This window comes from Vipera ursinii, assembly GCF_947247035.1.
Source record: "Vipera ursinii genome assembly, chromosome: 2".
Taxonomy (NCBI): domain Eukaryota; kingdom Metazoa; phylum Chordata; class Lepidosauria; order Squamata; family Viperidae; genus Vipera; species Vipera ursinii.
In genome coordinates, this window is record NC_139513.1 from 208,911,375 (window position 1) to 208,934,718 (window position 23,344).

The 23,344-nt window shown below is 43.4% G+C and overlaps 1 protein-coding gene across 3 annotated transcripts in view; it reads right to left on the bottom strand.

Moving 5' to 3' along the window:
- ACO1 (aconitase 1) overlaps positions 1–23,344 on the bottom strand; it is a 61,085-nt gene that overhangs the window by 3,871 nt on the left and 33,870 nt on the right. For all 3 annotated transcript variants that reach the window (XM_083353773.1, XM_083353774.1, XM_083353775.1), the window contains 12 exons: positions 18,526–18,665; positions 17,496–17,667; positions 15,639–15,739; positions 13,314–13,430; positions 10,691–10,850; positions 9,387–9,522; positions 7,358–7,442; positions 5,927–6,083; positions 5,374–5,498; positions 4,733–4,837; positions 3,743–3,885; positions 2,155–2,302 (listed from right to left, as the gene is read on the bottom strand). In XM_083353773.1, the coding sequence (XP_083209899.1) occupies positions 2,155–2,302; positions 3,743–3,885; positions 4,733–4,837; positions 5,374–5,498; positions 5,927–6,083; positions 7,358–7,442; positions 9,387–9,522; positions 10,691–10,850; positions 13,314–13,430; positions 15,639–15,739; positions 17,496–17,667; positions 18,526–18,665 (1,589 nt within the window). The remainder of the gene's footprint in view (positions 1–2,154; positions 2,303–3,742; positions 3,886–4,732; positions 4,838–5,373; positions 5,499–5,926; positions 6,084–7,357; positions 7,443–9,386; positions 9,523–10,690; positions 10,851–13,313; positions 13,431–15,638; positions 15,740–17,495; positions 17,668–18,525; positions 18,666–23,344) is intronic.

The following is a 23,344-nucleotide window of genomic DNA, read 5'->3' on the forward strand; positions in this document are numbered from 1 at the left end:
GGTTACTTGCAGGACCGTCTGTTGCCAGGAACGACTTCCCATCGCCCTGTGCGCTCAGACAGAGAGGGCCTCCTCAGGGTGCCGTCCGCCAGACAATGTCGGCTGGCGACCCCCAGGGGGAGGGCCTTCTCTGTGGGGGCACCTGCCTTGTGGAATCAGCTCCCCCTTGAGCTTCGGATGGCCCCAGATCTCCGGTCCTTTCATCGTGACCTCAAGACATACCTTTTCCAACAGGCCGACCTGGACTGATGATAAGGGTTTTTAATTATGTTTTTAATGTTTTTATTGATTTTAGTGGGGCTTTGTGATAGTTTATTTTTTTAATATTTGTATTCTGAATTTTATTGTTGTTAGCCGCCCTGAGTCCTTTGGGAGATAGGGCGGCATATAAGTCAATCAATCAATCAATCAATAATTAACGTTCCCTGTATCTCTACAATTAAGGCTGTAGAGGAAAAATGTGGCCTTCCCCCGCGCTGCTCTCCGAGCTGGGCTGTTTTCTTGCAGACCTTTCAAAGCGGGTAACGTCATCAGTGCTAGTAAGGAGTGTGGTTTGCTGTCAGTTTATGTTACAGTGGCCTGCCCTTCAGCGTTGGCGGGGGTGGTCTTGGGGAGTCTTCGTTGGGCTCTTTACTGTTAAGCCTGTTTGGTAGTTCCTTGATTGGGATGCTGTGTGCTTCTTGTCTGTTGGTCTGACGTGAATCGTGGAGCTAATCTAGGCTCATCTAGGTGTTGACTGCTGCTGTTCGGCAGCCCCAATTAAGGAAGTGCCAAACAAGCGAACAGCGAACAGCCCAACCGAAGAGCCTCCAAGATCGCTCGCTCCCACCCACGCCAAATATAAACTGAGAGCAAAGCCCGCTCCTTACTAAGCACTGATGATGTTACCTAGTTTGGGTAGTGAAACGTCTGCAAGAAAACAAGCACCTACGGTCCCCTTGTGAGTAACGTATAAGGCAGAAAGGGAAAAAAAAGCCACTTTTTTCCTCTGGAAGCATTAACTGTAGGGGATACAGGGACCATTAGTTTCATTTGGCAAATGAATGAGTTACAGGGAAGGAGCAGCTTTCAGAGTCGTGTCTTGGTGTGAAATGCAAATGGGGATGTATATATTTATTTATATATTTATCCTTGCACTTTAAAATCAAGGTGACCAAGATGTATATATGTATGTATATGTGTAAAAAGGTAAAGGTAAAGGTTCCCCCGCACATGCGTGCTAGTTGTTTCCGACTCTAGGGGCCGGTGCTCATCTCCGTTTCAAAGCCGAAGAGCCAGCGCTTGTCCGAGGACGTCTCCGTGGTCATGTGGCCAGCATGACTAGACGCCAAAGGCGCACGGAATGCTGTTACCTTCCCACCGTAGTGGTCCCTATTTTTCTACTTGCATTTTTATGTGCTTTCGAACTGCTAGGTTGGCAGAAGCTGGGATGAGTAACAGGCGCTCACTCTGCTATGCGGCACTCGGGATTCGACTCGCCAAACTGCCGACCTTCTGATCGACAAGCTCAGCGTCCTAACCCACTGAGCCACCGCGTCCCTTATGTGTGTGTGTGTGTGTGTGTACATACATACACACACATACATATACATACACACACACATATACATACATACACATGAATGCCAAGTCTTTGAGCTCTGGTTTCCCGTCAACGAAAGCCGACCAAGAGGGAGCTCTTCAGACTGAGATGTTTGGCCAGCTAGGAAGGCTAAATAAACCCACCGTCAAAATAAATTCTCAAAAATTCAAGCACTTTTTGGGAAATCCACCAGCGTGTTATTTTCCTAACAGGAAAAGATCCAAAATCCAAAACAAGTTTCTAGAGGCCGCCTGTCCAGAGCTGGCACGTGGTCCATGGAATTCCATCAATGGAAAACGTGCGCAGAATTTTCACCGGTGTCTGTGTTATGCACTATTACTGAAAACGTGGTAACTAAGCGCAGAATATTTCTTCTAAGGGAATTCCTGGTTTTTATACCTACAACAGCCTCTAAAGCCCCGGATTACTGTGCTGTATAAGCACCCCAAAGCCTACTAAACACATAGATTGAAACTCCTGCCTGAAAGGACACAGTCCTGCAAAATAGCAGGAAAGCCAAAAACTACCCAGTCACGGGGGCAAAACCTAACGCTGGGAGGGAAAATACTTACAGTTTCATCAGATGGGAAGTGGATGGTTTGCGGGGCCTGCTTCTTAAGGAATTTGTTCAATAGGCGTATGTTTGCAAATGTTCCTCTTGCCATGACAGCATCATTGCCCCGGCGCGAGCCGTAGGAGTTGAAATCTCGAGGAGTGAGACTATCAAGAGGCCAAAGAGGCAAGGCTTAATATTCAAAAGTTGTAATAAATAAGCAGAGAGATTCGGTCCCCGGGCATGTAGCTTCTTTGAATGAAAGATCTACCACAGTACATAGTGGCCACTCAAACGACCTTGATTTGACACCATTACCTCGAAGGTTTAATTGGCAGAATAGCGATGCTAAGAGGAAGGGTTAGGGCGAGGAAAACCAAAATCTTTCAAGCCCTCTCTAAGCTGGACCCTTCAGATTTGCTGAGATGCAACTCCAAAATTTTCTACCATGCTGGTTGACAGTTCTAGGGCACCCAATCCCAATCAAGTCTTTAGGACGCTACATTTGAGGAATTCTTCTGAAAGATGATCAAGGAAGAATAGGCTTTGGGAGCATCTCCAAAACATTTTTAAAACATTTTTTTGAAATGATCCCTTGTAATGGCACGTGAGAAAAACCTTGAGAAATCGGCAAAGAAATGCTGCCCGGGGTGTGTGTGTGGAAAAAAAAATCAGATAAAAGAGGATACAGCCTGAAGCTGCATAACAGATAAGAAGAAGATGCTCGGAAGGGACCGTCCCTTATTCTTCAGTCTATAAATGAAATGGTGGGAGATCGGTACTTTCAGACTCGTGTTAATGTAGCCTTTACAATGAAGAAGTAGTAGCTTATTTGGTTCGTTCCTCATCTGTATGTTCAGGAAGAGTGACAGCCCTAACCCAAACAAAAATAATACAAGGAGTTAAATATGCCAGAAAAAGGTTTCAACAAGGCATGGTAGAAAGAAGGTGATATACAATACAATTTGGAGGATTTAAAGACTGAGGACCTTAACACAAAGCATGTGGGATGGAGAATACTGGGTGCTGAAGTCCACCCAGCGTTTAAAAAAAGCTGAGGTTGAGGAACATTGCTCTAGGACACAGGTGACTATAGACAGCACGCTTATAACTACGAATGTGCTTCTAAAATGATTCAGAAAATATACTTTGCCCTTGTGCACGGACAGCCTTTCTCTTAATATTCATTAAAGAAACTATCTTTCTTCTAAGTTAGGATTGGAGTCTGAGGCTGGGAAAAAAAATCAGGAATCTAGACACAAGAACTAGCACAATGAGGAGAGCAGTTAGGAAATATTTCTCTTTCAGCCCTGGCAGGAGTTACGGAAACGCAGTAATTGGGTTCTAGATGTTGCTGTTGAAATCTACAGCTGAGCGACTAAAAATCAGGGGTAGTAGGCAAGCTCGGCTCTTTTATGACTCATGGACTTCAACTCCCAGAATTCCTAGGCCAGCATAGGCTGACTCAGGAATTCTGGGAGTTGAAGTCCATGAGTCATAAAAGAGCCGAGCTTGCCTACCCATGGACTAAATGATGGTGAAGAAAGTAGGTAGAATTTCTTGGTCCAAAAGAAATTCCTCTCCCTCGGGGTGTTGACTGGACTCACCCTCTGCCATTTAAGTAACGGGCAGCTGGACTGTTCCTTGCTATATTCCCTGCAGGAGATATATGGTCAGTAGTCACAGAATCGCCGAGATTCAGCAGGACGTAGGCATCAACTATAGACTTAGGGGGAAGAAGCTCCAGGGTCTGGGGGAAAAAAAAAGATCAGCAAAATAGGTTCATGTTTGCTGGTCAGGCATATAAATAAGGACTGGTTTATGAAAAGGGAAATTTACCCAGCTTTCATTAGATCCGAAGTATCTAAGGACTGGCCATTCTTAATCATATTGCAAAAAAAATCTAAATGGACATAACCCGTCTTTTCCCCCCCTCACTTTGTGCTATTTTGTGTGGAATTTGGGGGAACCTCAAATTCTAGGAAGATCAGTGTTTTAAAATAATCACTAAACTGGCTGTTCCCAAAATAATTCATGTAGATAATTCCTTAACCAGGGTTACAAATTGGGGGGGGGGCAGCAGTTCACATTGCCCCCTTCTATTTGTACATCCACCTTTCTTCTGTATCCAAATAATCTAAAGATTATAAACTGAATGTGTTATTCAGAGCACTGACCTAATTAGAAGATAATCTAGTTCAGGGGTGTCAAACTGCCGGCCCGCGGGCCCGGTTTCATCATACTGAAGTTGTGACCACCCCATTGCCAGCAATGCAAAAAGAGTCATGATACGTCGCGACACGTCACATGACGGGTTTGCCACCCGTGATCTAGTTACTTCAAATACTTTTGCAAATGTAAAAGCTTTATTTCCTACTAATAAAAACTCATTTTAATGATCCTTCCTTCCTCCCTCCCTCCAACAGACTTCCTATACGTCACCAGTTTGTTATTACACATGCTACTTTTGTTTACACTTTACAAAACTTTCAGAGAAACAAACAAAAAAAACCCTTAAATAATTTTAACAAACCACAATAAATACACAAAGCACGTTTGTCAGAAAATTCATCAAAAGGCCATGAAAAGAGAATTACCAGGTTTTCAAAAAATGGAGGAGATTTAATATACGTGGATTTTGGATTCCAACCATATAGTTTGTCTGATGAGACTTCTAGGTCATTCCAGGATTTATTTACTGTCTGAAAAATTTAAAAAAAAATGAGGATACAAACAGCAAATGTAAATATTCTAAATATCTCCAGCCTATGAATAAACAAGCAATATCAGAAAAAAGTTCTTTTTGATCCAGAAACACATGAAAACAAATGCAGGCTTACGTTTATTGTGTAATTTCTGAACTAAAGGCTCCATTCTTTTACACATTCATCTAACCGTGGTTATTTTTCCAACTCAAAGTCTGGCTGACCTGATTTAAGTTTGAGATCAGGAGAATCAAGTAGCGTGCCTACTTAGAATGTTTCTTCTCTGAAATGGTTCCCCAAAAATTTCACTGCTTCCAACAAAGTTTACATTTTGCTTCCATCAAAATTTGGTCAATCCCATACTGGCACTTTCCTCATCTTTCTGGTGATTTTTTATTAGAATATCATTACCACAAGGAAACTCTTTATTGTTTGGGGGAAAACCTTTATAATTTTGTCTGATGTTTTAACTTGTAACTAACAAGAAGCAAAAGTAACATCTGAGCAGATGCAGAAATTACAGTAAGTATTACCTCTATTTTCTGGTAGACCTCTTTAAACATTCCTGGAATTACATATTGACGTTCAATGGCTTGGATTTCATCTCTCAGAGGCCAAATGTCCTTCAGGAAGATATTTTTGCCTTCTGCATTCACACCTGCAATTAATTGAACATTGGTTTTCAACAGGCACTCTTTAGACCAGGGGTGTCAAACTGCCGGCCTCTTGGCCAGATGCATCATAGCGAAACCACGCCCACCCCATTGCCGGCAATGGAAAAAAAAGTCACGATACGTCACGACACGTCGCGTGACGTTGTGAGTTGGACACCCCTGATTTAGACTACTAGCTTGTTCTCCACAGAGGCAATGAGCTGAACTGGATCTCATTTTCTACAACTAGGCTGATCCCTTCTCCATGAACATAAATAAACCCTACATGTGTATGATCCTTAATGAATACAGAGAAATATGGAAAATAGTCTTTTATGATCTGTACACATAGACACGGAGATTTGGCTTGGTTTCTGACTTATTTAAAATCAACCCCTTCAAAAGGTCAAATAGTTTGCAAATCACGTCTTACCTAAAGGATCCTTTTCAAAGTCAATCCTTACAGTCCCTGCAATAGCATAGGCGATTACCAACGGAGGGGAAGCCAGATAATTGGCACGCGTGTTTGGATGGACACGGCCTTCAAAGTTCCTGTTTCCAGACAGCACCCCTACAGCTACTAGGTCTCCCTGCAAAAATATCATCCATATTGAAAAAGAAAAGAGTTTCTATTTGTTCACATCGCCCAGGTCCACATACAATGTCCATCAAAGTCACATGAAATCTCATTCCCCTGCCTTAAATCTATGCGAAACATCCACTTCTTAATATTGAATACAAACGGGAAGTTGGCTTTCAATGTCCAAGTAAAGCTCAATGTTACTCTTCCTTTACTATAAGAGCGAGGAATTCTTTTAAAGCGGTACTTTTCACACTTGGCAACTTTGAAATGTTTCATCTTCAATTCCCCGACAGCTTAGGAGTTGAAGTCCGCATTATCTTAAAGTTGCCAAGTTTGAAAAGCACTGTTTTAAAGCAGGAGTGGGGAACCAAGGCCCTTTTATGACTTGTGGACTTCAACTCCCAGAATTCCTGAGCCAGCCATACTGGTTCAGGAATTCTGGGAGTTGAAGTCCACAAGTCATAAAGGGGCCATGGTTCCCCACCTCCGTTTTAAAGGGACATAATTCTATCATCGCAACAGTTCTTAAACTGTGCAGAGAAAGAGCAAGATAATGATCATTAAACAATACACTGACAAGGTTAGATCAGTGTTAAATAAGCAAAAGGAACCTAGAGCACGTAGAGCATTTTCCTCTTCAATAGTCGATTGGCAACCACAACTGGCCCCAGAAATTTTGGTCACTAAGCAATGTGGTCATTCGACAAATCATCATCAGACCTGATTTTACTGCCATTTCTATGGGGGTTAAGTGAATCGCGGAGTTGTTGGCTTCCCCAGTTGACTTTACTTGTTGGAAGCCTGCTGGAAAAGTTGCAAATTGCAATTATGTGACCACAAGAGCCTGCCACCATCATAAATAAAGTTGATTGCCGCCGACTGTGAGAGTGGGGTGACAGTTGCAATTTCAAGGACGAGTCAAGGCCATTGTAATTATGAGCAGTTATTAAATGAACAGTGGTAGGTCAAGGACTACCTGTAGGAACAATAAGCCTTCTATTCTGTGTATTCATACATATTTCCACTGTCCATCCCAGGGGTAGGCAACCTCGGCTCTTTTATGACTCATGGACTTCAATTCCCAGAATTCCTGAGTCAGCTATGCTGACTCAGGAATTCTGGGAGTTGAAGTCCATGAGTCATAAAAGAGCCGAGGTTGCCTACCCCTGGTCTATCCACAAATCCAGCCACTACCAACCCTACTTTTTGCTTGGTTCTGATCATTTGTACGCAAAATTGCAACAACACAGGATTTAAAAAAAACAAAACCCTCAGCAATACCTGAGTAATGGCTTCAACTACACATTCTGGCAAAGGCCCACTATTACCAATGCACGTCATGCACCCATAGCCAACCACATCAAACCTGCGGAGAGCACGAAAGTCAATATATTACCAATGGACATCTGGCAGAAAAGGAAGGCTCAAACAATTGCATTTCTACTGTTTGCCAGACCATGTAATAAATTCAGAGTAATGATGATGGTGAGGACGATGGTACATACTTCTAACTAGGCAAGGAAGCTTTGCCTGATCTGATCCCCGTGAAGGGGACAGTGGGAGGGTGGATCAATTGTTTCGATGTATTGTTCCACGCGCTTCCAATAGCGAAACGTAACCTCTTCTCACAATCACTCTCAGCCTTTCAGAAAGCGCGGTTTTTGTAAAAACCGCTTGTAGCTCAGCTGCTTCAGATTGAGGATGGGACAAAAAAAAAAGTTGGCTGAGGACAAAAGACGTTTTCCAGCTTAGCCTTCTTTCTGACACATCAATTTATGAGCAAGGGGTGGGGACGGGCTGGAGTAAGTATTCAGATTGTGGTTTAGTAAAAAAAATTAACATTTAATTTTATAATCCTCACCCATCATGAGACACTTTATCCCCTTGTGTACAATTTCAGCTGAGCTGGGCTTTCTCATGCGTGCATCTCAATATGACATACAGCAAACGTGGCACTTTCCAATTTATTTATTTATTTATTTATTTTTATTCCATTTATATCCCGCCCTTCTCCGAAGACTCAGGGCGGCTTACAAGCTTAGCAGTAGCCTTCATTCTATGTATATGCCTGCTTGTTAGGGCTTTCACACACACCCCAAGCGGCATTATTACAAAGTCAGCTTAATTGCCCCCAACAATCTGGGTCCTCATTTTACCTACCTCGGAAGGATGGAAGGCTGAGTCAACCTTGAGCCTGGTGGGATGCGAACCTGCACTAATTGCAGGCAGCTGGTGTTACTTAAGGAGGCATTAGCCCACTGCTCCACCAAGGCTCCTTGGAAAATAAGCGAATCACCCTACCTTGAATTACCCCCTAGCCTAGGACTTAATTTTTCCTTTCCTTTTCTTAAGGAATTAATTAAGGAAAGTAGCGTCAAATTTCTTCCACCTTTCCAGGTAATCTGTAATCCAGTGAACGATGCCAGCACATGCAACATTCCCCTACTAGCTGTGTGCAGCTGTCTCTTAACCTTCAGAGTCAATGAGATCTTCAATACCATAGGCCTAATATATTCTCTATTCAGTTTGTACTCCTCCCCTCTTCAGCTGAATGTATGAATTGGGTTTATGTAAAGCCACACAACCGGTGACTTTTAAGGCCATGCGGCTCTTCTGATTCAACAGTAAAAAGGTGTTTTAGGGCGCACAACATCAAAGATCACTAGCACAGCCCTGGTCTGCAACTTCTTAAAGCAGATGCGCCCTGAATGGAGAAGAAGACATGACTAGTTGTGGATTAAGTACTCTACGTATTTGCAGCTCTGGAAATCCAAAGTACTAAACGCCCCTACAGCATATGTAGTTGCAGCTGCAATATTTTACTTAAGATTCTCTTAAGGCAGACATGTCAAACACAAGGCCCGGGGTTTCATGTGGCCCATGAAGCCATCCTGGAAACAGTGAGGGAACCACACCCACTGCCTTGGCCCTGGCCCAGAGACCCTCCTTCTGCCAGAGACCCTCAGATCTGTCCCACTCCTGCCCAGGCCCCCATAGGCACCCTTGATGCGAATAATGTAGAGCTGACCACGCCCACCCAGTAGGCCATATACACTCTAGCCACGCCCACCCAGTAGGCCACACCCACCCTGGCCATACCCACCCGGCCCCCTGAGGGCAACCACAATGCTGATGCGGCCCTCAATGAAATTGAGTTTGACACCCCTGTCTTAAGGCAATATTTTCCTTACTTTTTGGATACAGTGCTTGATTAAACAAATGTTTATTATTTATTTATTGCAATCAGGAATCTCTCTCTTTGAGAGTACAAATGAAAACTTCCATTCAAACAAACAAAAAATTGGCTTACCCTAGTTGAGCAAGGTAAGGCATCACTCCACTCTCTTTCAAATAGTATGTGACTACTCCACTTCCTGGAGACAAGCTAGTTTTAATGTATGGCTTCACTGTCAATCCGGCTTCTACAGCTTTCTTTGCAAGCAAACCTGCACGAAGAGTCGCGTATCTTAGGTACCCAAGGTATATATGAGTTTATGTCGTTCAGCCTAGTTCAGGCTATTTCTATTTTTTTTAAAAAAAATATTCTGTAGAAATAATCGGAGAATTTAGCCCTAGGTTCAGAATATTTACACAGCTGCCACACTACTAGTCAAACAGGCTCAAATAAATCTCAGACATCTCTTCCTCTTTGGGTAAGGCTTACCTCCTGAAATGGAAGGAAATCCAAAATGTGAAGCCTCTGTTTCCCATAGTAATGGTGGTCCCTGTTCTTGCTGCCTTTTTGCAACACTTAAAGAGGCCAAGCATTCTCCATGATCCTCATGATAACTCAACGGAATAACCACTGCAGCAATGTGCTCTCTATGGTTTATGGACTAAGCCACTGAAAAACAAAGCTGACTACATCTCAGAACCTGTGGCGCAGTGATCCAGAGATCTTGGGGAAACGTTAATGATTCAATTTTGTGGAATCTGTACTGCCTTCAGATGTAATAAAATGAGCATTCGGGGAGAAATAAAAGAGGCAGGGAACAGCCTCGTCTCCAGCAGTTTTCAGCTGATTTTTAAACAGCTATTCCCTATTTCCAGAAAATTCTTGAGTTCAACTTCTACGGTGGGAAATCCAAGAATCTTTCAAACAGTTTTGCTGTCAAACTAAATTCTTGAAAGAGGCTTTTGGGGCACTGCAGTTAAATACGCAGCACAGGAAGTCCTCGACTTACAACCATTCATTTGGTGACTGTTCAAAGTTATAATGGAACTAAAGTGGCCAGTTTTCACACAACCATTGCAGCATCCCCATGGCCATGCGATCAAAATTTGGGTGCTTGGCCATTGGCATGCTTTATGATAGTTGCATTGACCCAGGATCATGTGATCACCATTTGTAACCGTCACGAGATCCAAAATGACTTCCAAAATGGAGGAAGCAAAGTCAATGGGGGGAGCCAGATTTGCTTAATGACTGCACGTTTCATTTAACAACTGCAGTGACTCGCTGAACAACTGTGGCAAAAAGGTCACCAAACGGGGGCAAAACTCACTTAGCAATTGCCTCGCTTCACAACAGAAATGTCAGGCTCAACTGTGCTCGAAATTTGAGGACTATCAGTTTATAACTTTGATTAACTGGTGCTCTAAATGACTACCTACCTGCTCCAAGCATCACAGAAGGATTGCTAGTGTTCGTACAGCTAGTAATAGCAGCAATCACAACTGACCCATGTGTCAGTTCAAACTCCTTGTCACAGTAGACAAACTTGACATGGTGGTTGTGACATTCGGGGGCAATCTGAAAACCTTTAAATCCTTGCTGCAAATAGAAATAAACAAAAACATAATATATTTTTTTAAAAATTAAAAATTCGGTAAGAAATGCTCAGACAGAGCTAGTTGGGGATATGATGATAACTTTATTGTCACTTTGAATGTACACCAATCGGCATACATCAAAATGAAATTTCGTTGCATACAGCTCTCAAAGGGTCACCACCTCTGATATATACTCCTTGTTTGGGGCCCGCTCAAATTTCACATTGTCCATTTTAGTCTCTAGGGAGTGAACGATGGCAAACAGGACAGATGGAAATGGGGCTCCATGTGGATTAGCCCTCAAGCTAGCTTGTATTCTGACAACCTCGCCTTCTTTCCTTTTTCTGATCCTGACTCTTCCATCCTTTCCTTAAGGAGGCCTTGCTTCTTTTTGCCCCTGGAACACGCTGCTGCCGCTGCCACCAACTCCTCCAAAAGCCTTTCTCTCTTCCTCTGGGCCTGCCGACAGCCTCATCCAGTTCCTTTGCCCCATAAGCTCCAGGTCCTCTCCTCTGCCTCCTCTGGAAACAGCCCTGATTTCTGGGTGTTGTAGTCCCCGCATCTTAAAAAGCTGCCGAAAGTGAAAAACACTGATCTAGAGGTTTGAAACTGAAAAGCTGCCACAAAATATTGTAGCACAGCCAATCCTTTCAGTGGTCCACCACTGAATGCTCTGTTCCATTCTAGCATCTCTCAGTTTCTTGTCCTTCGGGAAAAGGGCGGTATATAAATATAATTTAAAAAAAATCCTTCCAATTGTCAGCTGGTTGGGTTTTTTTTTCCATATCAACCAGTTTCGGGTTTTCTTTGCTGCCTTGGATTACATTATTGTAATCCTCATTACACCGCGCCATCATGGAAGAGCCGTCGTGGCACAGTGGTTAGAATGCAGTACTGCAGGCTACTTCTGCTGCCTGCCGGCTGCCTGCAAGTCGGCAGTTCGAGTCTCACCGGCTCAAGGTAGAATCAGCCGTCCATCCTTCCAAGGTCGGTAAAATGAGGACCCAGATTGTTGGGGGGGGACCATACGCTGACTCTGTGAACCGTTTAGAGAGAGGGCTGTGAAGCGGTACATAAGTCTAAGTGCTATTGCTATTGTAACAATTCGGGAAGCTTTACGGTTCTCTTGAATGTGCTGACGGACATCCTTTTGTTTGTGGATAGATGGGAGTAATCCCACGAATGTGTAGCGCATGAATTGTCTTTGATTAATTTTAAACCGATTTAAATAAAATAAACCAATTCATTTCCCCCCTCCCCTTCCCCCCAGCTCTATCTTTATATTGAGAAGGTGGACCCTTGTATGTCATTCAAAGCCTGGTGCAACTGAAGGATATACCATATTCCGCATATGTGATGTGTATCACAGACAAACGCTCTGTAAAAATGCTGGTGAGAAGAGAAATATTGTATTGCTTCTTCCTCACCTAGCCAGTTGGAATGACCGACTCTGCGAATGTCTTAGCAGAATTTAGCGGAGCTTTCAGTCTTCCAGCTGACCTTTGAATCCATCCTTCACTATCCTCAGCCACGGTCAATAATCTAGGATAACAAAAGCTGTAGTCTAACCTGGAGGATCCTTTATTCTGTGTTGTGGCCTGGGAATGGTCATGACAGTATAAGTATAGTATAGCCTTTGGCTGATTAAATGCCATGCCATAGTTATCAGCTTTCATTTAGCTACAAAATCCCTTATTTTGCACAACAAAACTGTTACAATTCTGTCTTTGAAATTTAGGCACAAAGTTGGCTTCGCTAGTAAAATAAAACACCTTGTCCTAAAGAATCAAACTTTAGAACTGGATAGCAGGAGAGAAAATGAATTTCTATCCAAGGCAGCTACGCAAAGTTTCATCGTTCATGGAAACTGAAGTGTGAAAGAATATATATATACACAATACACACACACATTCACTCACACACACACATATATATATATAAATACAAGGGACGCGGTGGCTCAGTGGGTTAGGACGCTGAGCTTGTCGATCAGAAAGTCGGCAGTTTGGCGGGTCGAATCCCGAGTGCCGTGTAACAGAGTGAGCGCCTGTTACTCGTCCCAGCTTCTGCCAACCTAGCAGTTCGAAAGCACGTAAAAATGCAAGTAGAAAAATAGGGACCACTATGATGGGAAGGTAACAGCGTTCCGTGCGCCTTTGGCGTCTAGTCATGCCGGCCACATGACCATGGAGACGTCCTCGGGACAAGCGCTGGCTCTTTGGCTTTGAAATGGAGATGAGCATCGGCCCCTAGAGTCGGAAACGACTAGCACGCATGTGCGGGGGAACCTTTACCTTTATATATAAATACTCAGGTTTGATCCACAAGCAGATCCTCCACAAATAAACGTGACTAGCTTCTCAAAAGCAAAGTATCTTCTGTACATTAATTATAAATAAACATACCAGAAGTAAGATCACATACCAAACAAAGGGGGTATGCTTTAAATAGAAAATAGCATCACCTTTGCTCCCAAGCAGGTCTCAAAATCCTTCTTCATGTCAGAGACAGCCACCTTGTCCTGTGGCCTTTTAGGACCACTGCAACACGGCACAACGCTTTGCAGATCCAATTCTACAATCTACTGAAAAGAAAGGAAGCAGGAAGAAACAGGAACAGAGAGGTGCTAGCTTTCTTGAAACTGCCCCCTTACATATTTATAGAAGTAGCCCTCGACTTACGAGTGTTCATTCAGTGACCGTTCAAAATTACGATGGCACAGAATGAAGGAACTTAAGAACTCATGCCAAAAAAGAGGTTTAATTTAAAAAAAAAAGGCCACTGCAAAAAAAGCTAAAAGGGAGTCAGACAAGCAACAAAATGCTTGGAAAAATCTTCTTTGGAAAGCTTTTTGCTGCTTGACTTTCCTTAAGGACCTAGCTTCTGCTGTGGCCTTTTGCTGCAGGAGCTGAGCCCTTGGCTAGCTTTGCAAAGTATTTTCCTTCGGCTCTCTCTCTCTCACACACACACACACAAAAAATCCCCAGAAGGATTTTCTTTGCTTCCTTCACTCTCCCCGCCTCCCTTTTTTTAACGAAAGCTCTTTTCCTCTACTCTTCAGCCTGCCGGCCATTCAACGAGGTAAGGAACTTGCAGATTTTGTTATCCCCTTTCCAGGGATGCAGCAAATTTAGCAAACCTAAGTGGTTAAAGGGGAATCAAGACGGGAGGGCGGAGGAGGAGAAATTAGCTTCGGCACCTAATAAAAGGGGAGGGAGAAAGATCAACAAGTCTGTCTCCCTCCCCCCCACCCCACCCCACCCCGCCCCTGAATGCTTTTTTTCTGTTTTCTTTATTGGGAAAAATAGTGGGTTTATGAGGGAGGGGTAAAGCAAAGGAAAGGTTTGAGGAAGCTCATGCTTGCATTTAGAGGGCTGGCTTCCTCAAAGACTAGCAAGAGCTAAGAGAGGTCTACAGTCTCCTGACTACCAGCTGAATGGGGCAGAGGCCTAATCCCCAAGCCTGGCTTCCTTTTTTTTTTTTTTTTTGCAAAATGTACCACTGGATTGATCACTAAGCTTCCTTCCTGGTATTTCAAAGCATCAGGGCTTCTCGTGGCCAGCCAAGCACGCAGGCTTGTCTGGAAGCCTCTTTAGCCCTTGGGCCTCATTTTGCACCCCTTTTTTAAACTGCTTGCCTGCCTCCTTTTTTGGATCCAGCTGGGTGGTAGGCCTCCCAGGGGCCTGCCCCGTCCACGAGACACCTCTAGTCCACTTAATGACCCTTGTCGTTTGACAACTACATGAGGAACAACAGAGGTTGGGGAGGGGTGCAGGGGCCATTACAGTCGTTAAGTTGCAAGTCGAGGACGGCCTATACATTCTGTGCAATTTCTCCCATCTAGCGCCCCTGTAAATATGCTGAGAGCCACATCCCCTAGGAATTAAGAGCTGGAGTCCAACAGGCCTCTGTCAAGCAGGGGCAGTCTGCATTGGCAGCTTTTCGAGGGGCCTCCAGTCGCCACAGATTATTAAGAGAGACGTCCCTTCCAGCCAGCAAGGGCAATTCTGGCAGTATTGGGGAACTGCAGCCTCTCACTTTGGAAAGATCTTGTATAAAGGGGATCTATTGCCTCTCGAGAGTTTGCAGTGACGGTTTGCCATTCATCAAAAAAGCTGAGAGGAGGGCTATTGCAAAGTACAGAGCGCGCCCAAATCACCAGGATTAATAGCACAATCTCGGGGGAATGATTTCAACACAGGCCTGTACCAGCCTGAATTGAAACCACCAGCGGCTTCATTGTACGTCTGCCAATGTTCTTCGTGCTCCTTTCTAGTACTGAAATCCCAGCCATGAGGTGTTAATAAGAGGGTTTTTCTCCAGTCCTTCCTCGGTGGTCTGCCCTGGGTAGGGGGTGGGCTTAATCCGATGGGGTAGCTCCTGTGCTGACTTGTTTCAAAGGCTTCAGCAATAATTTTAACTAGGCAAGAAGCCTTGAGGTTATCCATCTTTCGCTTCCACCAAGTCAAGACGCACGGTACTTAAGGCCAGTCGACAGATTTGGGCAGAAAATTCAACAATGCATTTCGCATCAATAGAAATCCAATTAGATTGCCAGAGGTAGCCGCACGATTCTGCCTACTCTATGACCATCCAGTAATTTTAAAAAGATAACCCGTTTTTAGATATCTTTTAATTTAGCCACTGTACTCATTAGAGGCTTTTGTAGCTCTTCTAATGTGATCAGCTTCTATGTTTTCAGTCAGTGGAAGATGCAGGATCATTTCCTGAGAGGTCTAAAAGTCAGGGGCTTGTCCCTGGAGGAAAGTGCAAATTTAAGAACAGGTACCTGAGTAAAATCTGGATCCTGAGATGAGTTATTGAAATCTCTAAACATCCCTGTAGCCTCAAGGTACTTTCTTATATGATTAATCTTTTCTTGATCACGGCCTATAGCGGATAAAAATAGCAACTCGGTGAATGTACAAAAAAGATAGAAAGACCATTTCTTAAGGAACAGCAAACCTAAAATGCAATATAGAATTTCAGAAAACCTCGAGTGTATACATCAAATGTACAATATTGGGCACTACCAAACTATCTAGTGTGCACACTAACAGCCTGATTGTAAAGTTCTAACCAAACTTTAAAAATGAGGAACATAAACATGTCTGAATCATCATATTGGCACTTCCAACGTATACTTACACAGCTAACTTTTCATGTAATGAGAAGATATTTTGGGTGTAACTGAAACATACTGCATGCAAAACATGGTGGAGGATTTACTATTTATATGTTCAATAGTATATGAAATGCGTACGGTCTATATATAAATGTGCATGTAATATCCCTGAAACTATTAGTTGAGCTGACGGGTCAATTTCTTGAATTAATAAGCAAGTTTGTTCTTTACTAACTTTAATTTTCAGGATGACATGTGTCTTGTTTGTGAAATTAGAAGTTCAGATTGGAAGACTGGCTGCATCTGACTTACTAACTAAATACACTAAAGTATAGGAACTTGAACAATTCGCACATGACGTTGGACCAGTATTTTATATTTTGCTAAAACTGTGATTTTCAATCGTCTAACCAATGTAAGCCACCTTATCAGATCACATACTGACCAAAGCATAGTTCACAAATCTCCAATATTTAATTTTATGTATAGGCACATAAAACAATAAGTATTGTTCAAATTCAGATGCAGGAAATCCTAGTTTACTATTAAAAAAATAGCAAATAGAACCTCAGAACTATCTAGGGGGTCCCTTCTGTCTATGGAGTTGGGGAGAGAAGAGAAAAAACTTTCGGTTATGAATTGCTACAAACCACTTTTCCCCATTTTATATGAATTATGAGAAACTATGAATATTGCCCAGATGGCTGAGAAAACAGGATAAATTATATGGGACACAATCACAAGTAGAATCTATACATACAATCTGAACTCCTTTCTCCCACTCAAGTGAAAAGGAATGGGGGGATAGAAATGCACCAATATCTCCTTTCTCTTCTACCTGAAATAGCCACACTTTTTAACTCAGAATCCTTTCGCCCTTTGGGGTTAATTGGTCCATTTGGTATGTTGAGGTCTGCTGTGGGAATTTGAAGTCTTCCATGAGATTTCCTTTTTATAGCGATTGCTATAGTGCAAGGGTCTTCAAACCTGGCCCTTTTATGACTTGTGGACTTCAACTCCCAAAATTCCTCAGCCAGGCATGCCTGGCTGAGGAATTCTGGGAGTTGAAGTCCACAAGTCATAAAAGGGCCAAGTCTGAAGACCCCTGCTATAGTGGCTATCTTTAATTACAGAATCTTATCTTGCTGCACCACCTCTGGTTCCGCAAGGTATTTTCCATAGTGCCAGCTTCCCCCCCCTTTTTTTTTTTATCCCGAGGGCTATCTATATGACTGTTATGGGGATTTCCTGCATTGCTTAAGGAAACGTGGCATCCTGTCCGCTCTGCGGTTTTGCGTCGTGCCAGCTTTCCATTCAATTTTTAAAACCGCATTAGAATTAAGATTTTAAAGAACTGGAGAATCTCGATACATGGCCAAGACTGGTGCTTACCTTTCTTTCCACGGACGCTGGGTTGGTTTAAATGGGCTAGTCTTAAAGCAGGCAACCTATCACCATCTGAAATGAATGCTTTCTTGTTTCAGAAACCCTGGTTTTACATATTGCCTTTTCTCCACTCACCAGTTTGAACTAAGTATTTGATGCTAACTTCATCCACTGGGAAAAAGGCGGCAGTCGCTCCGTATTCTGGGCACATATTGGCAATGGTAGCTCGATCAGCAATGGATAGCTGAGCAACACCAGGCCCGAAGAACTCGACAAATTTGCCCACAACACCTACTTGCCGTAAATGCTGCAACACATTTAAGTCTGCATTCAGTTCCATGTTCATAGCATATTTTATACTATATCTAATAAGACTGAATACAGTCATAACCGAGCTTTGGTTTTTTTTTTAATAAATGAGAATCTGAGGTTCCATCTAAGCAAAATTTGCTGCCAAATCTAAACCTATCTTGCCTACACTAGATACAAATTTAATAATAGGTTCCATTGAATTCCAATAATTCTTGTAGATAAATACAACTGCGTTACAGTTTTAAAATATGACACAAAACTTTCTGTTGGAAGTTTTGAGTAAAAATCCCTCTGAGTGTAAGTTACCAACCAGTATCCCCCATAAACTGAAATCTCACTATCTCCAGTTTGCGTTGGCTGCCTCAATCAACTTAATGTTGGCTGAGTTCTATTTTTATGCCTCTTGGAACCCCTTTAACGTTTGTTGATAACTGATAGTAAATTTTCTTGCACTTTTGAATTAGGAAAAAATTATAATGTTGTCATCAAATTAAGTATATCACAAGTAAAAATCCTGCACACGTCTAATATGCACTAACATACTTTGTGGTCCTCTGTATCTCTGCATTAAGAGACACCCTTATCTCTAAAAGGTGGCACTATTGAACTATTCTATTCATTCAATACTGCTGACACACATTAGTGCTTAGAGTAGTGACCACTACGTGATTTTGTAGATTACATTAAATTGGAATAAACAATCTCAGAAGTAAAGTTCAAACACTTACTGATGCCACTTGACGAAGAGGACTTAGACTCTACATCTTGCATCTATCAGCATGCAGATTTCTGAGATTAATTAAGCAATAGCCTTGTATCAAGATCAGCCGTGGTCAGTCAAGCAAGTTATTACCTTGGTAACCGTGAGCACTATGTCTGTGGATGTGACCAATGGCTGAGGACTACCGCTCAGTCTGTAGCCAATCACTTCAGGAAGTACCATACTGATTGGTTGGCCCAGCATCACTGCTTCAGCTTCAATACCACCCACACCTGATCAATGAGAATGAGGGAGGGGGGGAGAGAGAGAGGGGGTATTAAATATAATTGCTAATTTATCTTGCAGCAACATCCAAAGAAAGCAACAGTGGATCAACAATTTTATTGACGGGGAGGTGAAAACAGTAGTTATTCATCTAAAATGAAGCTTTTCCATATGCTTTCAGAAATGCAAGTAACCCGGTAGGGTAAAAAACATCAGAAGTGTACTGTTAGAGCAAAACAATAGCCTGTCCAGGTTAGGTTTTTGTTCCCACAATGCCCAAGCAGGTGGTAACAGGAAGACCCAACAAAACAAAGGCCCCCAAACTTTTGGGCACCAGGGACCGGTTTTGTGGAGAGAGGTTTTTCTGTGGACCGGAGGGTTAGGGTGGTTTTGTGTGCTGCCTGCATCCAATGGATAGGGCTTTGCTTGTTTGTGTGGACCGGTTGCTGGCATGCTGTGGCCTGGTACTGGTCCACGAACCGGGGGTTGGGGACACCTGCACTGGCATGTCCCCTGCCCAGTTTCCCCAAAGAACTCACACTGGACTGAGAAGCTGCAAAGCACCCAGTTTCAAAGTAGGATTCACCAATCTGCAGATGAAATTAAGCTAAGCGTTGCACCCCTTGAGAAACATGTACGTGCTAAACACGTGGTATAGTTTTGCTATAAAAGCTCTGCTGTAAGGATCAAACATATAAACTCTTTTAACTTGTGAACCTGTTCTCTCGCACTATGCAAATCACCATGCATGCAAAATCAAGGTTTCCCCCTTTCCACAGGCACTTAGAACACAATTAACCTAAAAACAAGGGAATAAGGCATTTAAATGTAAAGGAATCAGTGAGCTTAAGAACAGGGAATGGAAGAACCGTAAGCACACAACTTCATAAAAAGAGTACTGTCTTTGCATTTAATGCCTCCTTCCCTTGTTAGATCCTACATCTTCTTTCTATATTCATAAAACCCCCCCAATACTCTCACATGCAAACATCTGCCAACCATGACATCAGGAAGCATATTTTATTAAGCAGCGGAACACCAGGCACGCATCTCTTCATCAAATTTAGATCAATTGTGGACCTAGTTTTCCTTGGCTATTACCAGAGGAAAACAAGGCTATGTTTTGTACACTGTCTTATCGATTTTAAAGGGATACACCACCACATTTCTAGATACATACGGCTTTCCCCACTTGTATCTAACCGTGGCACGTGTCTTGGCTGGATGTTTTTTTCCTGTGCCCCCCCAACACATTGTTTTGCGATGGTAAGTGACCCCTTCTTAAGTCATCCTTCAGTTTAATCATAGTTGAGGGTAGTCTGAAATCTGCTAAGATTGTCAACTTTGATCTTGAATTGATATAAGGACGCTGAGCTTGCCGATCAGATGGTCAGCAGTTTGGCGGGTCGAATCCCGAGTGCCGCGTAACAGAGTGAGCGCCTGTTACTCGTCCCAGCTTCTGCCAACCTAGCAGTTTGAAAGCACGTAAAAATGCAAGTAGAAAAGTAGGGACCACTACGGTGGGAAGGTAACAGCGTTCCGTGTGCCTTTGGCGTCTAGTCATGCCGGCCACATGACCACGGAGACATCCTCGGACAAGCGCTGGCTCTTCGGCTTTGAAATGGAGATGAGCACTGGCCCCTAGAGTCGGAAACAACTAGCACGCATGTGCGGGGGAACCTTTACCTTTACTTACCTAGTGTCTTCAAAAGAATAATAAGACACACGGCTCAGCAACTGGGGCAGCAAATTTCATGCCATTATGGTTTGAGCCACCTCCAGAATAAGTAGGGAACACTTCAACTAAGCGGTGAGGAAAGGCCTGTAGTTGTACTCATTAAATCAAACAAGTCTTTAAAAGTTTATTACTTTGCACAGTATGCATTTTTATGTTAGCTGATCAAGCAAGTGTGAGCGAGCGTGTGTGTGTGTGTGTGTGTGTGTGTGTGTGTGTGTGTGTGTGTGTAAAACCAAACAAACCACATCTGGAATTGGAAGAGAAACCTGTGGTTTCCTGCCAGATGCTGAGTCAAAGCATTCTCTAGAAAGATTAAGCGTATTGCTACTTTCAGCTTATTTTAAAAGTGATTATGAGGGTTAAATTTGCTGGTTTTTTTTCCTTGGGATTTAAAAGGGTCTTTTAGGGATTTAATATTTAGGAGAGGGGCTCTAATTAATATACGTGATTATTTTTTGAATCCCTATTTTAAACTCTTTCCAGCGTGGCTAGACATTCTGAGATGCAAGAAATCAAGGACAGTATTTTATTTTAAGATCTCACTGCGTGATTTTGCTTTCTTTTTGACACACGCCAATCTTAACTTCCCCTTGCTTTATCAACCTTTCTTCTCTCTTCACAGACCAGTACAGATCTATATCAAGGCTCTCTCGACATACATTAAGAATCTCAACTTTATCACCATCAATATTAAAATCCTGCCTTTAATTAGATTAGATTAGATTAGATTAGATTTATTGAATTTATATGCCGCCCTTCTCCCCAAAGACTCAGGGCGGCTCACAACCAAAATTTTTAAGAAACATGGAATACAAAATTTAAAAAAGAATTAAACAATAAATGTAATAGATACATGACAATTTAACTCAATAAAAGCCAAATTTAAAAAACATATAGTCAGTCCAGACCCGCTTGTTGGAATAACCAAGTCTTCAGGTCACGGCGGAAAGACTGAAGGTCAGGGGCCATCCGCAGCTCCGGAGGCAGTTCATTCCAGAGGGTCGGCGTGCCCACAGAGAAGGCTTTCCCCCTGTGGGTCGCCAGACGGCATTGCCTGGCCAACGGCACCCTGAGGAGGCCGACTTTGTGGGAGCGAACCAGGCGATGGGAGGTTGATAATGGCAGCAGGTGGTCTCGCAAGTACCCCAGGCCTAAGCCATATAGGGCTTTAAAGGTTATTACCAGCACCTTGAATCGCACCCGGAGGGTAACCGGAAGCCAATGCAGCTCACGGAGGAGTGGTGTAACATGGGAGTATCAAGATACTCCCATAAGCACCTGCGCAGCCGCATTTTGCACCAGCTGAAGCCTCCGGGTGCACTTCAAGGGCAGCCCCATGTAAAGAGCATTGCAGTAATCCAGGCGAGAAGTGACGAGGGCATGGGTAACCATGCATAGGGCATCTCGGTTCAGAAAGGGGCACAACTGGCGCACTAGGCGAACCTGTGCAAAGGCCCCCCTGGTCACGGCCGTTAGATGAACTTCCAAATTAAGCCATGAATCCAGGAGGACACCCAAGTTGCGAGCCCTTTCTGAGGGGGGCAGTGCCTCCCCCCATCAAAAGAGATGGAACGTTGAACCATACGAGATGCCAGTATCCACAGCCACTCGGTCTTGGAGGGGTTGAGCCTGAGTCCAGACCCGCACTGCCTCCAGGCACCGGGACATCACGTCAAGGGCATCACTGGGTTGGCTAGGGATGGAGATGAACAGCTGGGTATCATTGGCATATTGGTGATACCTCACCCCGAAGCCACGGATGATCTCACCCAGCGGCTTCATATAGATGTTAAACAGGAGGGGAGAGAACCAACCCCTGAGGCACCCCACAAGAGAGGGTAGATCTACCTCGGGGTAGATCTCTGTCCCCCTGCCGATACAAACTGCGAACAGCCCGAGAGGTAGGAGAACCACCGTAAAACAGTGCCTCCCACTCCCAACCCCTCGAGCCATCGCAGCAAGATACCATGGTCGATGATATCAAAAGCTGCTGAGAGGTCAAGTAGGACCAGGATAGAGGAACAGCCCCTGTCCTGGGCCCGGCAGGGATCATCAACCAGTGCGACCAATGCCGTTTCCGTGGTGTAGCCGGGCCTGAAACCGGACTGGTAATCTAGAATCAGGAAGATTTTGATCTTAAAATAAAGTGGAGTAAGAATGCAAGCAAGATATATAAACATTAGAATTCTTCCAAGTATATTCCTGGCATGTGGGAACATTTCTTCTGGGGACTGACAATGACTGATATTATCCAAGGTGTAAACTTCTTTTCTTCCCACGGAAGGGGCCAAAATAATCTTCATCTGACTCAGTGATTTATGGTGAGAACTTTGAAATTAGAGAAATTAAAGGCATGGCTTCTATCTTGTGAGACTTTTGTCATCCTTCAATCACAGGGACAATCTCTGATTTGTTTCCTTCCACCATTCAAGAATAGGGCTATTTCAGTAGTGGTATTAATTTGTCACAGGATAACTTAACTGGTGTTTTTCCCCCCTAACTTTCCAGAGAAATGTCAACATGGTGCTGGTTATACCAGCATTTCCTTGGATCAGACATCAACTACGGTATGAAAAGACCTAGGCCAGGGGTAGGCAACCTCGGCTCTTTTATGACTCATGGACTTCAACTCCCAGAATTCCTGAGTCAGCTGACTCAGGAATTCTGGGAGTTGAAGTCCATGAGTCAAAAAAGAGCCGAGGTTGCCTACCCCTGACCTAGGCCATACATAGTTATGGCTAGATATGGGCTCCACCTATGAATTTGATCCCTTCTCTGTTTTTGTACTGGGGTTAGTAACCGCTTGCTTTTTCTCCTATTGAAATTCCTGCTATAGGGTCTTCTTCTGCTACTACATTTGAAGAGGTTGTGTGATCTGAAGTTCCTGGCCTGAATTAGCCTTTTTTTTAAAAAATAAAACCATTGACCGGATATAGGGAATATATTAAT